A 15,746-nucleotide genomic window follows, 5' to 3' on the forward strand; every position below is an offset into this window, starting at 1 on the left:
ACTTCTGATTGTTTTTCTCTTGTTACTCTGTCTTCTGACAGTCTGACTTGTAGGGCCTCAGCCAATAAACCTAAGATAGGTAGAGGAAAAAAGACTTTTTTCGTACCCTGTAGTGAAATAGCTTTCCATTTATTTGTGTCTTCTTACATTTCTTTCAAGAATGTTTTATAGTTTTCAGTGTGCAAGTTTTTGCCTTCTTGGTTAAGTTTACTCCTAAGTATTTTATTATTTTTGATGCTATTGTAAATGGGATGGTTTTCTTAACATCCTTTTCAGATTTTCATTGTTAATATATAGAAATGCAGCTGATTTTTTATATGTTGATTTTATATTCTACAACTTGATTGAATCCTTATGTTAGTTCTAACAGTATGTGTACGTGTGTGCGTGTGTGTGCGTGTGTGATCTTTAGGGTTTTCTACCTATAAGAGAATGTCATCTATGAACAGAGAAATAATTTTATTCTTCCTTTATGATTTGGACGACTTTTATTTCTATTTCTTGCCTAATTTCTCTAGCTAGGACTGCCAGTACTATGTCGAATGGAAGTGGTGAGAATGGACATTCTTGCCTTTTTCCTACTCTTAGAGAAAAAACTTTCAATTTTTCACTGTTTAGTACATGAACTGTGGGCTTTTCATATATGGCGTTTTATGTTGTAGTAATTTCCTTCTATTCCTAGTTTGTTAAGTGAATTAGAGACTTCCTGTTCTTTCTTATCTGCTTATTAAGCTAATATAAATTCAATTTTTCTTATGAATTGTTTATAACTTATAATTATTATATTTGACTTATAATTTATATCATTGAAGTTTCAAAATTCAGATTTTTCCAAATTTTTCCAGTTTGGAGCAGATCATTTAAAACATTCTGAAAAATACAAGGACACAAAGGGAAAAATTACTCATGATGCTATGCTTTAACTTTTCCTTTGTCTTAACTTCTTTGTGTTTTTTTGCTCAGGTAACTTGGCCCAGACAAGAGCCAGAATAACAGCAGCCTCAAGATCTTTGCCTCCGCATTTCAGTGCCGGGAGACCAAAGGTGAGTAATAGGTTTTTGCCCCAAATACTGTGGACCACAGGATGCTCCTGGCCTAGGGATTATCCTAGGTGGGCAACATTAGTTTCCTTTATCTGACCCACTACCTGGGCAATCTGGAAAAGAGATTGAAGGCATTTAGGAATCAAGGGTTAGGAAATCTGAAACAACGTCATGAATCCTTTGCAATCCTGTGTCAGGGGTAAAAACTTTTTCCTCTATTTTTAAGTTCTGTGTTTGGGGAACAGTGAATTAAACTCAAACTGACAGATAAGCAGGAGAAAAAAATGTATTTTAATTATATACATAAAGGAATTCACCCAAAAAAGTGACTCAAAGGGGCAGTTAGATTTTGAGGCTTAATAGGAGATGAAGAGAGGCAGAGGGACATTTCTGAGACAACAAATGACTTTTGGGGAAAATAAATGGTCCTTTAGGAGAATAAATAGAAGGTACAGTAGTTTTATGACAATGTCTGTTTAGGCAATTTCTTATCCCAGTGCTGACATTTTATCTCTGGTGATAGGAGTCAGTCTTCCCTGGTCGCAAAACTCCCAGGGAGAGGATTTAGGACAGTTGAATTCTTTTGGGAGGCTCTGCTTTTAGGCAGTTAAGGGGAGTTCAGAAAAAGCTGCTTCTTGCAACTGTTGATTCTTACATGTCTTTAGTTCAAAATAATCCTTATGCTCTATGGCATATTCTGGGCCCCTTCTCAGACCTGATTCTCAGAAAGATCACTTAAGGTGCAGAACAATGACACTTGAAAATAAAGTCCATCTTGGAAGAGATAAAGCACTTTTCCTTGAAGCTATCACCAACCTGCAGGGGAGGTAACAAATGGAGTCAGCAGGAGGAAAGAAACCAAACCCTTTCCTATTGTTCCACATTGCTCTCTGAAAAATGAGTGGTGCACTTGTCCGTGCAAAAGGGGTGGTGGAAGTGTTAGTAGATACCCCACTGTAAAATGTTTTTAACTGTTCCATCCTTCCTGCTAGTGTTTACCAAGAATCTCAAGGACTGGCTGCTTAATGTTCATTGTCTATACTGACACCGAGAAACAGTGATCTTGAAGGTGATGGAGTAATAAACAGGTCACATCTCTGAGTGTCCTTAGCTTTTTGTCTACATTGAATATTAAATAATTTGTTTAGTAAAAAATAAGCAGTACAGCCACATGTAATACTGTTGAATATTACCCCCAAATGGATAAAGACATACATGTCTCTACTTACTCGCTCTGAGGATGAGGGACCTACACATCATAGGGATTCAGAGCATCTTTGTTAACAATGATTTTTACACCCACATTGTTATTACAATCCAGCGGAATACTCTACTTTTCAACCTTGTGAGTCTGTGGCAAGACATTAGGACTATTTAACATGAGTTATATGGACCCCTAGAAGAGATTTACATAGGAGTTTCAGTGGTTCTGAGAGCCTCTTGATATTACATGTAAAATTTTGTTTGTGTTAAGTGCAGTTGATTTGCATTATTCAAGAAAGTTACGTTCTATATAAAGTCGTTGTGAACACTGAATAAGCAAATATTGAAGCATTGTTTCTAGGGGTTAGTTCCTGCAAGTCTCTGGTCACAACACTTTTGTCAACTGATTAATACACAATCTTGTTTTATGTGTGTTTCTACTTGGAGACACCTTATTTAATACAGTTGACCAACACAGGGGTTAGGGGAACCCATTCTCTGTACAGTCGAAAATCCACATGTAACTCTACAGTGGACTCTCTGTAGCCACAGTTCTGCGCATGTGGATTCAACCAACCATGGAGCATGTAGTAGTACTATTTACCATTGAGAAACATCTGCATGTAAGTGGATCCATGCATTCGAACCTGTGTTGCTCAAGGGTCAACTGTAGAAACTTCTTACAAATAATTAATTATATGCAGTATTTCTCTACATACCACAGTATTTCAAGTACAGTGTTTGTGTCATTAAACTCAAGGCCAACAGCACTATAACTCATTCCTGGACGAAGCTTATCTAACACATATATGTCTTCCAAGAGGCACACCACAGCCTTCTGGCACCTAGGAACACTAGACAGCACTTCAGCACTAAGGTTAGGGGCTATTTTAAATAGTAAAATCACCGACCAAAAGCACAAAAATGCAAAATCATGGCACTTAAATAGACCGAAAAAGACACTTGTTTACAGCATGAGAGCTGAAACTGGAAGGCAGAGGGTCACCTTTTTCAACCTCAGCTGGAAACATACACATCAGGTGTCTCAAAGTTTTCACCACTCTGCATGTCTGCAAATGACCCTGAGAGCACTGAGTATTGATTGATTTTGGAAGTTACAAATACATTTCAGCAAGAAGGCAGTTCACAAACATAGAATCCACAAATAATGAGGATCAATTGTATATATGGTTTTTGGAGTCACTGGCTTCCACCAGATTCTAAAAGGGATCATGATGCAAAAAAAAAGATGAAAGACTCCTGTATAATATTCTCTGTCAAACCATATTCCCTTCCTTTCCTTGGCTTGATGTTTTTGACTACTGGACTGTGCCAGGACCTGTTCCCCTGCCTTCCACACTCAGTATCAGCACACTGTTATCTCCCTCCCTGCACTGCCTGTGTAAGAAGTGTGCCCTCGAGTGGGTCATGTATATTTACATCATTATAATAAATACATATAGAGGTGAGATGAAAATGACTAGAGATTTATTTTCGCTGGGAAAGAAGATGAGTTGAAAGTTCTAGTTAAGGCAACAACAGCAATAAAAAACCTCTGTCAGTTCCTCTCTGCCTTATCCAAGATAAAGCAGCAGAAGTGGCCTTGCAGGAAATCCCCTCCACCTCAGGCAGCACCCCTACACTGGCCGGCGTCAGTGCCAGCCTTGCTTCCCCGTTCAGGGCTGTGGAGGCTTGGAGGGGAGGGATGCTGTAGGGACTTTTTCCTTAAGAGACGGACAGATCACTTGCTAGTAATAAAAATTCTTTACAAAAGTCTTGTGAAGAAGATGAATATAAACACTTCTGAGGCTCTAGAATGCAAATAGTGGGTACTTACCAAGACCAGAAAAAAAAAACTTTCATTTTTTTGTTTATTGCTGAAATCTAGATGGTTTATGAGACATTGGAGTCTGTGTCTTTATCCTAGAGTAAATTTAGTTGACAGAGGAGACAAATCTTTTTAATAATGCCATGCTTTCAGACTGATTTTATAAGTCACAACAAGCCACGTAGAAAGGCAGTGTCTAATGTTTAAGAAGTAGATTTTGGAGTCAGACAGAACTGGGTTCAGATCTAGGCATGGCCAGTTACTAGTTGCAAGACTTTAGGAAATTTACCTAAAATCTCTGAGCCTCAACTTCCTTATATTTAGAATAGGAGTGATACTAGTGCTTACCTTATAGGGTCATTTTGAGAATTCAGTGACATAATGTAGGCAAAGTGTTTAGTATAGTGATTTCACATTGGAAGCAATAAATGTGTTATTTCTCATGTTTTGATAGCCATCTGAAATTCCGTGTGTGGAGTCCATGTGTATATGGAAACTTGCTCGTTTTCTGTGGGCTTAGGGTCTGTACTACAATTTGTAAAGCTTACTCATGACTACTTGGAAGGCCAACCAGCACCTCTCACAAGGAATCAGGCAGGACATTTGGCATGTGGGCAAAAAGCAAGCTTTCTTAGCTCCAGTTGGCTTATATTGTTGTATAAATTGGGTTGTAGAAGAAAGGTATACTGGGTTAGACAGACAGTGGTTTTATCCAGAATATGGGTTCTACTGATCATTTTGAAATTGGTTTCATTGGAAGTATTTTCTCTCCCAATAAATAAAAAAGATTTCCTTGCTGTGTTGGATGGGACCTAAGATGTACCTTCTTCCATGGAGCAAAACCCTGCATCCTTAATACTGATTACTAAACCGTAATGATACCAAGCACGGTAATGATGGAAGGGGAACTGAGTGACCGCTTCTTGCTTGTGTGCAAGGCAGTGATTTTTACTAACAACTTTTACTAATGAGGAAAACAGAGACTTTGAGAAGTTAAATAACAAGTCCAAGTCCACAGAGCTAGTAAGCGGCGGAGTCAGAATTTGAACCCAGTGTTTACAGTTCCACACTCTGTGTTCTGCAGTCCTTATCCCTTGAGCCCAGGAGGCTTTTCTGCCTATCTCTTTTCTTCCTATCTGGGCTAAAAACTTATAGGGTATTATGGAGAGGACTGGTCTTTTTATTGTGAAATCCCCACCTTTGGAAAGAACTATTTGCTAGATGATGACCTTAATAGAATCTACTTTCTGGATTATTTCTAAGAGATTTTTTTTTTTTTCAAATTAAATGAGGCTACCACTAACTAAATTAGCTCAGAAAGACAGCTCTTAGGTCAGACAACAACCTTCTCGTCTCTTTTGATTTTGATTTTTTGGAGTTCTTCAGCGTTCATGACAGGCCCAGTGCAGACAGAGGTCTCCTAATTTGAAGGGAGGCACCAAGAGAAGGTGCCTTCTGTTATATCCTTTGTCCAAAATTCCCTCTTTTAGATCTGCCCCATGTGCAGGAGAACCTAGTGACCCTTGACCAACCCAAGACCTTTCCAAATTCCTAAATTAGAAGATATCCCAATAGCATATTGTTTATTCTTTAAAATATAGTATCAAATAATTAGATGATGAACTATAGACATGCATTAACATTTCTAAGTTGTATATAACAGAGAACAGGATTTTGCTTACTTCCCAAGAGTTATTCTGTATGTGAACACAAGGACAGGATTTAAAGTCCTGTAAGGTAGCTAGACCAAGGAGCCCACCAGCCTTGTAGCTTTTGGATTGCAAATCGATGCTTTATTCTTTATTTTTTCCAGTTTGCTGCAGGGAACGGGTACTGATCTTGAAAACAATACATGTACTTTTAAAATTATGTCTTGGCAGAATTAATACACATCAAGGATTTTTCTGATCACTAAACTGTTAAATTCTCAAATGCCAAGTGTCCACCGTCATTCTGAGGATGGGTAACAGGTAAATTCTACTAATAAGAGAAATACAGATGAGCATTTCAGCTGCCCTGTTACAGGGCATTAGAGCCTGAGAGGCTGGCACTTGCTGGCTGATTTGAATAAAAAGGGAGGCAAATGAAGGAGGAAATGCAGGGTTCAAAGCAAGATGTAGTTCTTCAGGGAAGATCTCTGAATAAAAAGTAGTGGGGAAATTCTCAAAAGGTGTGTGTGTGTGTGTGTGTGTGTAGATAAGGTGGAGGGGAGGGGGAGAAAATAGGAGAAAAAATGTTTTTAAAAACTCAGAATTTTAATTTGGTCAAAGGCAGACCCTAGCCAAGATCTTTCTTTCAGTCCTAATTAACTTTCCCTGAACCTCACCAGCTCTGAACTCTGTCCTCCAAGTGGGGCTCTGATGGGGGAAGAAACTTTCTATGCAGCATAGGACCTCTGCAGGGGGTGGGCAGGTGTGTTGTGTTTTTCTCTTTTCTGTACAACACAGAGCTTTTATTTCCTTCTTCCTCATTAAAAAAAATCCAAAGTCAATCCTACAGGCAGTTGTACTCTTGCTTCAGCTGCATTCAAATGAAATGATGGCTTTGGGAATGCATCCAATCTGCAGCCTAGAGACAGAACGCTGTGCTGCTCCCCTGACATCACTTCACTCAGAGATATCCTCAGATTCTTGCTTGCTATTTAGGTTGCTTTTCTAGTTTTTGAAAACTTGGCTCCACATTTATTCCCCTTCTTAAGCAAACCTGTTTTCTTTATCCACGCCAATTGAAGCATTTTCTTCCATTTTGCACACAGTCTTCTTAATACCTCTCAGGGTAAGCCTCATGACTCACTCACCTCCCCAAGCCCCCATCCCTTCTAGCACCCACTTTTCACTTTTGTTGCACAAGGCTGCATACATCCTCACCCCATGGGGAGGTGGCTGCCTGGACAGCAGTTCACTGAGCAGAACACACGTGCTGACAGCAGCATCTTCCCGTTCAGATGTCCCTGCTTCCTACCCTTGCCACCTGTTCAGAGCAGATGGGAAGCTGCCACGGCGGAGGCTGGTGCTGAAACGCCACACACGCACCCAGCAAACCAAATAGGTCTGTGTGTGCAGGAGAGGGGATTTCATTATTGACGTAAAATGACAGAATTCAGGGTGCTTGCAGTTGTTTGCTACAATTATTTTCATTCATAAATTCCTTCCAGCCAGCCCAGGTCTTTGGGGTAGATGATTGGGCACAGGTGGATCCCAGGCTCTGCTATGCAGTGAGCACGTTGGAACTGTGGGAAGAGGAGAGTCTGATGGCAGGAAAGCCAAGGAGCTCACCTAATTCCCTGCAGTTCAGCCTGGGCTTTGGGCCTGTGTCTTTGTAATTACCCAGCCTCATGGGTTGTTCCCTGTTTTCTTTTAAGAAGTAGTTTGATCTCACGTGACATTATTGGAGAACTTAACAGGGACCCGTTAGAACATGGATAAATACACACATAACACTAATGGGGGCTTGTACTGAGACCATATGGTTCTTCCTAGAGTGTGGTCATTTTCAAGTGAGTAGAGCAGTGCAAATTCTATTTTTCTCTTAGATGTCTTTAAAACTTCCCCCCATGCTGTGTACTATTGTGTCCTGAACATCAAGGCTCCTCAAATATTTGGCCAAATAACTTTTCAGATTGCGGGAGATGTCAGAAAATGAATTGTCTATATCCTCAAATCCCTTCCCTCTGTCTGTGCTTCAGGTAGACACTTTGGAAGTGATACGACATCCAGAGGAAACCACCAACATGAAGGGGCAGACCGTGGCTTCCTACTTCCGGGTATGGAATCTTCTCAATCTCTTCTGCCTATTTTCAGAAAGGACTTGCCAACCTTTTCCACAAGAGACCCAGATACCATAGAGTCCCTGAAACAAGAGCAAAGCCCAGGACCTTGTTAAGAAAGGTGGGGGTGTGGGAGAGAAAATACAGTGATCTTGATCTCAGAAAGACCAGATAAAATCTCCAGTGTCTGCAGAGGGCTCTCTGCCGCTGGTGCATAGTTCTGTGCATTGAATGTGCTGATTCTATTAGCATTTGAGCTGCTTCTTGGCCTTAAATGTACTGGAGTCAGCCACTTTTCAGCATATTTACTGAGAAGTAAAGTAGTTAATAAAATTCCAGAAGGTGGCTTATCAGGTTCATGAAAGAATATGTCTTAGCTTTGACTTCATTTCCCTAGATCCATTTGACCCATTGCAAGACTGTTTGCCTGAGCCCAATTATTTCCCATCTCTGCTACCCCAATTCCTGATATTTCGTCCAGTAAATGACTCCTTCGAGTAAAAACATTATCTCTGGAAAGGCTCTGTCACATGCACATTAGAAAGGAAAGTTAAGACACAGTTACTTGTACTAATTTGTACAGGTTTGTTTATCTTCGAATTATGAAACATTGGGGTTGGGAGCCCTTTAGAGATCATTTACCCCTGGAAACTGAGGTCCAGGCTGCTTCATGATGGAGATGCTGTTAGGCCTAAGATGGAACTCAGGGACAACAAAATAAGTTTATAAGGTGGGATTGCCACGGAAGGGGCTTGGCATGGATGGTCAGTCAAGTGGGTCATGAGCTGGAGTTACCGGGCAGGCTGAAGGGCAGGACCTGAGACCCAGCACCATGGACAGAAGGCTCCACCAAAAGCTAGCAGGTTTAAGAAAGATCTAAAGCCAAGAAGTCTGACCTAAGCAACTGTGCTTTAGAGGCAGACTAGAACTGGCCTCAAGGATGTGGATTGCAGAGGCCCCGAGGCCTTTGGGTCCAGCAGTCCATCCATGCAGCCATCCCTGCTACAGCTTCTGCAGCAGCTGGGTTTTCAGCCCATGCATCATCACCCTCATAGTTGGAAATCTCTATCACCACTTATTTCTCATCTTGAGACCTACCCTGGTCCTGTCCCATTAGGGGCTTGGCTATATCCTCCTAGTGTGTGTGTGTGTGTGTGATGGGATTTGAAGGCTCTGATTGACTCTGTGAGGTCATCTTCAAGATCTGAGAGTCCTTTTTTCAGTAGAAGAAGCCTGTAGCTTACTATTTTCTGAAATATATCCATGACAACCAGTTGGGTGTCCTCAAAATACTGGTCCCCAGATGCTAAATCTGAGAAAAAAGGCACATTGCCAAGTTAGGTAACACCATTTTGAATCAGCAGGAGGTAGGATTACTGAACAATGGACTGATTTTGTGTGTTCCTTGTAATTGACCCTGAAGGCATGTCCAAAAGAGAAGCCTCCCACAGGGGATGCCCACGAGGAGCAGCCAGCACCCACCCCTCAGCTCTTCTGTGTGTTCTCTCTGCAAGAGCCCCATGCCAACTGCCCTCTGTATGTTAGTTCATCTTCATTATCGTCTCCTTTTTTCCTTCCAGTTTTCTTTGCCCTCTATTTTTCTTTTTTCCTCTGCCTTGTTGCCAGTGGTATCGGTAAGATTTTCTTAGACTTTCTGGTGTTCTTAGGTTGAAGAGGCGACTGACCCCTTCCCTAAAAGCTGGACATTTTAAATTATGGATACAGTCTGGAGCATCACTTTGGAATATAAGAGACAACCTAGTGCTGGTGATGGAGTTATGAGATAACCTAAGCGATTTCTTAGACAGCTGAGTTTCTGCCAAATGGGAATATTGTTGGCCCTAGGTTGATGTTTAAAGAATGCTTTTGGGTCCACAGGCATCTGTAAGTACTTCTCAGAACTTATATTATTATTTCCTTTTGCTAGGTTCTTGTTGGGCCTCAAAAAGTTCCATGATTTGTTTACAAGCCAGCAAACTGTGCTGGAGGCCCAGCAGGCCTGTTTTCATAATTATCCATTATGTTTGTGGTAACCTCGTTGTGTGTTTTCTCCCCTCGTAGTATTCTCTGATGGATCTGCTCTCCAAAATGGTGGTCGGGCAGCCCCATTTTGTACGCTGCATCAAACCCAATGATGACCGAGAGGCCCTGAAGTTCTCCAGAGACAGAGTGCTAGCCCAGCTCCGCTCCACAGGGATCCTGGAGACGGTCAGCATCCGCCAGCAGGGGTATTCCCACCGCATTCTCTTTGAAGAGTTTGTGAAAAGGTCAGGCTGGTATCTTGGGAAGTACATTATATTAAATGTAGCTCTGCCAAGGCCATTCTGTCCCCTGGGATTGCTCCTCCTGCCCGTTTGCCTCCAAACTCATAATTGGCTCATTACCAACTACCATTTACTTGTTTAAATGTTGTGTTTTTATTGTGCTCCAACTAAAGTACAGTGATCTGGGGGGTGGGTGGAGCTCCCTTCTGATCACATTTGAAAAATTAAAATGTCCATAGATATTTAAGTGTATATGTCCTTAGGTTTCAAAATCTGCAGCTATTTGATTGCTATGATGAAAGTATCCTTCCATAAATGCATCAAGATTCTGGCAAATGTAAATGCACCCAGGCACCCACTCCTCTCCCAGGGTCTGGCACAATATGATACAGCTAACATCTACAGAGCACCTAAAATATCCCAAATATATAATCTCCTCTGGTCCTTGTAAGCTGGGCTTTATTATTATCCCCATTTTACAGATGAGGAAATTGAAGCACAGAAGGAAATTAAGTGATTTGACCAAGGTCCCATGGTAGTAAATGGTAGAGCCAAAATTTTAACCCAGGAAGTCTGACTTCAGCAGCCACACTTGAATCTCCTCAGTCTACTGCATTCAGTAAATGTTTACTGAAATAAATTGCTGTAGAGCTTTTAAGACCCAGAAACTGCCTTTACCTAAGAGTGAAATGCTGCTCTTTTCTGAACAACTGCCATAGGTATGCCTTGCAAATGCAAAGCTTGTGCATATGGTTATAAATGGAATTTTCATGAAACTTTCTGTGACGAAATAAAGAGCAGCAATAACAACAACAACAAACCATCTCTGAGAGGCACTCCTGTCTGAGGCTATCCAGAGAGGAAACCTAAAATTCAGGCTAAAATCTGCTGTACCCCATCAGCCATGTTAAGCTGCTTTTTACCACCATTCTGAAGCATACACCCAAGGTCATTTTTTCTAATTTTTTTCTCAGGGAAAAATGGATCCTAATATGGTTGCTTCATGGGTCTTCCAAATGACACTAAATTCCATGAAGAAGAAGGGGCAAAAAAAGTTCTTGCAATGAGAGCTCTTAAATTAAAAATAAGAACAAAATGACTTTTTCAAACAAAGTATCTTTGAGCCTCTTTTTTCCTCTTAAATTTGGAGGTGGAGCAAACAAAAAAAAAAAGATTATTTTAGCTCATGAATGTGACCAGTCAAGTATTTTTAGCCACTAAGTATTGAATACATAAAAATATTTAAGAAAACAGGTCAAATGCTAAACAGATTGGCACTTCTTTGTTCGTAATCAGAAAGCCATTAGGCAAGTATGAACAGGAGTTTCAAAATGTCAGTAAATCTGAGGGTATCAAAGATTTCCGAGCCAGCAAGTTAATTGGTATTTTGATCCTTTTGAGCAACTTAACAACAAAATGGATGAGTTAGCAGTTTTCCCTCTTGATGTTATTCAACAAATAGGTGTGCCTCTTATCTTCCCGTTCAGGAGTGCTGTTTTGTAAACTCTTAGCAGGAAATATGCAGACAAAACAATCAAAGGCAGGGCTTATCGGGTGGAGGTAAATAAAAGATAAAGACTTGTTTAATGTTACTCTTTACCTTTTTGTATTTTCTGGCATTCAGGACTGAAATCCTGATGTGCACACCTGAAAGGCAGTGTTTTGAGGATTATGTTGTCGGGTTCCAAATGGGGAAAGACTTCCTCAAGTCATCAGTCTACAGACTTGGCCAAACCTAGAATACTTCCTTGCCCCATCATCCTTGAATTTTCTGGCAAAATGACTTGGAAGTGTCATTTCTTCCCTTTTTTCCATTCATGGAGTCTTCAAGGAAAGGGTTATTTATGACACCCTCTCATCAGTGGGGCCATGTGGGTTGGTAGCATTCATCTATTCTCAGGTAGGCATGAGAGAGGCCACCTGACAGCTGAAACCTCCTGGAAATCATTCTGTTAAGACATCACAGAAAATGACTGTGAACACTCATTGGCTTCATAATCAATGGGCTCTGAAATACAGTCCAACAGAAGGTCTATATTGGGGCAAACACATATGACTGCATGTACTGGGATGTGTTCTGGCAAATGTCTAAAGGGTCAGACAGCACACTTGACTTAGTTCAAAGTCGTATGGTTTGTTTATTGAACTATTATAGTAAATAGTATAATTTAACGAGGAGATCGGAGTTCTAGTCTCCTTTTGGACACAGTATTTGGCAAGTAACCTAACATTTCTATAAAAGATGTTTCACCATCTACATGATATGAAGATAGGAATACACAGAGTGCACATCCTAAAGATTTTCAGGGATTGTATGCAGATTCTTGGGCCTTAGTCTCTTGAGTCTTCCAGAAAGGCCCATTCCTCCCAGCTGAGCTCACAGGAGAGAACTGCATCTCCCAGGACCCAAATCATAACAGTTGTTAAATCGGTGTCTGTTGAACAAAGTGAAACTGTTGCCTCTTCTCTTTCATCAGGAACTTCCATTTCTTCTCATTCATCAGGAACTTCCATTTCTTCTCATTATGGCATGAAAGCCATGTTCCTCTGGTATCTCCATCTCATTCTCCCTTCTATTCCTCTACTTTCTCTCTTCCAGAAATCTAGGTGTCACCTTTATCTTCTCCCCACTTTCTTCGAACAGTCCATCAAAAGTCCTGCTGACTTTACCTGCTGAAGTTTCTCAACGAGGTCCCACTGGAAATCTCCCTATCCCTTCTCCCAAGGCCTTTCATAGTAGTAGTAACAGTAATAGTAGTAGCAGTAGAAGCAACAGCAGTAATAATGGCAACAGCTTAATTGAGATATAATTCATATATGATAAAAAATCACCCTTTTAAAGTGCACAATTCTGTGGTTTTAGTATATTCACAGAGTTGTGCAACCATCACTGCTGTCTAATCTGAGCATCTTTTTATGTGCTTATTGATCATTTCTTTCATCTCCTTTGAAGAAATTTTGATTTTACTCGTTAAATTCTTGATTTTTTATGTATTCTGGATACTAGCTCCTTATCAGATATATGATTTGCATATGTGTTTGTGATCTCCCATTTTGTGGGTTGTCTTTTAAATTTCTTGATGGTACCTTTTCAAGTATGAAAGTTTTAATTTTGATGAAGCCCAATTTTCCTGTGTTTTCTTTTGTTGGTTATGCTTTTGGTGTCGTATCTAAGAAACTATTGCTTATTCTGAGATTATGAAGCTTTATTCCTATGTTTTCTTCTAAGAGTTTTATAGTTTTAACTCTCATATTTTGGAATAATTTTTATGGATGGTGTGAGATAGGGGTCCAACTTAATTCTTTTGTACATAGATCTCCAACTTTCCCAGCACCATTTGCTGAAAAGACTATTCTTTCCCCTATTGAATTGTCTTGGCATCCTTGTTAAAAATCAGTTTGACCATAAATCAGCCATAAGTTATGTCTGTATTCTTAATTCTATTCCATTGATCTGTGTCTATTCCAAGCCTTTTAAACCTCTTTTGTTCACCCTTTTGACATAACTTCCTAAATGGACTATTCTGTTCTCAAAAGAGCCACCAGAATACAATTTACCGAAAGTTCCTATCTAATCATGTTTCTTCCTTAATTAAAATCCCTAGTTGAAATGACCATCCAGACCTCCACTTAGTGAGCACCAGCCTCTCTGCCTGATACAGGGGAGTCTCCCTGATACGGACCCTGCCCACCTTTCCAGTCTCTTCTCTCTTGTCTTTCCACCTCTTGTCTTACATGCCAGCCAAAAAATGAACTACTTAAAGTTCTATAAACACCCAAGTCATTCCATGCTTCCGTGCTTTTGCTCATGTTATGCTTATGCTATGTTGCCTGAATCCCCCTTCTCCAAGTTCTCAGTTGGCTGACTTAACCAGGTTAACCCTGCTTATTCCTTAGGACTTTGAACAGGCATTGTCTTCTCTGGAACACCCTCCTTGACTCTCCCAGGCTGAGTTAGAAGTCCTTCTGATGAGCTTCTTTGGCAGCACTTTCTGTACTGAGGTGGAAACTAGCTGCCTGTCTTTTACTTTAACATTAACCACCTCGGAGGCAGGGATATTTTTCAGCCAATTTCCTGTCTGTACTGTCCAGCACAATGCCTGATACAAAATATGTTTAGTAAATATTTACTGATTGAATCAAACTTGTATTCCTTCTCCTTCATCACTGTCTTCTTTAACCATCTCCTGACTGATTCTTTGGTCCTTGTGGTTTTGAAGTGCATGACAGGCATATGGAGCTGGCTTTGTTGAGGTTAAGTTTAATCTGCATTGTAAAGTAGAAACTAGATTGTTAGAGCCTAAAATTTCAGGTAAGTGATAAGTAGCTCTTAATCTAGAAAAGATAAAGAAACAATAAAAGTTAATAAAAAGCCTCCAACCCAGCTTGAAAATGCTATTATTAGAGTTTAATACATTAAAAAGGTGACATTTAAACACATTTGCTTTCTTTCTGTCTACAAAACATTGATGTTTTTTCCCCCGAAAGACACCAACTTCATAGGACAAGGAAGGTTCTCTGCTCTGGCTTCTCCCTGCCTTTCCAGCCTCTTTTCTCTTGTCTGCCCACCTCTCGGCTGACACTTCAGAAAGAAGGAATCGGTCAGAGTTCCCGAACACAGCACAACATATGCCTTATTATGGCCATAGCCTATATAAAAGCAGGCTGCTTATTTGGTGTACTAGTCAGGAATCTTTCAATAACAAGTGACTGAAACTTACGAATTGAAGCAAAATTTCAAAGTGGGTAATTTATTGGCTTACATAACTAGGAAGTCCAAAGATATGTCTGGATCCAGGGCACCAAGCCATTGTCTTCCTTTCAGCAGCTTTGCTTTTCCCTCTTTTGAGTTTCTTGTCACCTAGGAATTCTTCCTCACATGTTGACAAAGAAGCTCCTTAGGAAGCATCCTAAAGGCTTAGCAACATCCTAAAGGCTTAGTAACAGCAGCAGCAAATGAGTTCCTCAGAGTCCCCATAGGAGGAGCTGTCTCTTGGCTTGAGTCACATGCCCATGCTTAACCCAGTAACTGTGCCCAGAAGAATGACTGGCAGGGTCTTTGGTCAAGTACCATTTGAACCATGGTCTGAGGGGCTCTGTTAAAGAAAGGAGAGGAGGAGGGTGGATAGGCTGTAGCAATAGGCCGTCATTACCCCTCGTTTGACCATTTCTTACCTGGAATCATCTGTAACAGTGCAGAAAGGTCCACCCCAATCCAGTAGCTATTTACCTAGAGGAAGTCTTTAAAATTTTCTAAGAATAATAAAAGTTTCATTAACAATAACAATATTAGGTTTGGAATAAGAACTATATACAGTTTATTAAGTTAACCTAAGCATGGTTGGCTTTTTTGGGGGGTGGGGGGAGGGGTTGTTCTTTGAACCACAGATGTACTATACAGTGGGTTTCTGAAAACAGTTTTTAGCTCTACTTCACCTGGGGATTAGAAAAAACTCACAATCTCTTCTGGCTCAGTTTGAATTCATCCTCTTGCATTTTTTTCTGATCTTCCTCAGTATGGGTCATGGTGTTCTTGTCCCACGTAGGACTGTGTTGGATGTCACATTCCTTTGTCAGAGTCTTTCTCCTGGCCTCTATTTGTACTTTAAGTATAGTCTTTAGTAATTACTTTTCTCAAGAAG

The 15,746-nt window shown here is 40.4% G+C and overlaps 1 protein-coding gene across 1 annotated transcript in view; it reads left to right on the forward strand.

Annotated features, from left to right (window-relative positions):
* MYO3B (myosin IIIB) overlaps nt 1-15,746 on the forward strand; it is a 346,577-nt gene that overhangs the window by 198,940 nt on the left and 131,891 nt on the right. The window contains exons 23-25 of the mRNA XM_064484895.1: nt 964-1,043; nt 7,760-7,837; nt 9,902-10,107. Of these exons, the coding sequence (XP_064340965.1) occupies nt 964-1,043; nt 7,760-7,837; nt 9,902-10,107 (364 nt within the window). The remainder of the gene's footprint in view (nt 1-963; nt 1,044-7,759; nt 7,838-9,901; nt 10,108-15,746) is intronic.

This window comes from Camelus dromedarius, chromosome 4 (genome assembly GCF_036321535.1).
Source record: "Camelus dromedarius isolate mCamDro1 chromosome 4, mCamDro1.pat, whole genome shotgun sequence".
In the NCBI taxonomy this organism is placed as follows: Eukaryota; Metazoa; Chordata; class Mammalia; order Artiodactyla; family Camelidae; genus Camelus; species Camelus dromedarius.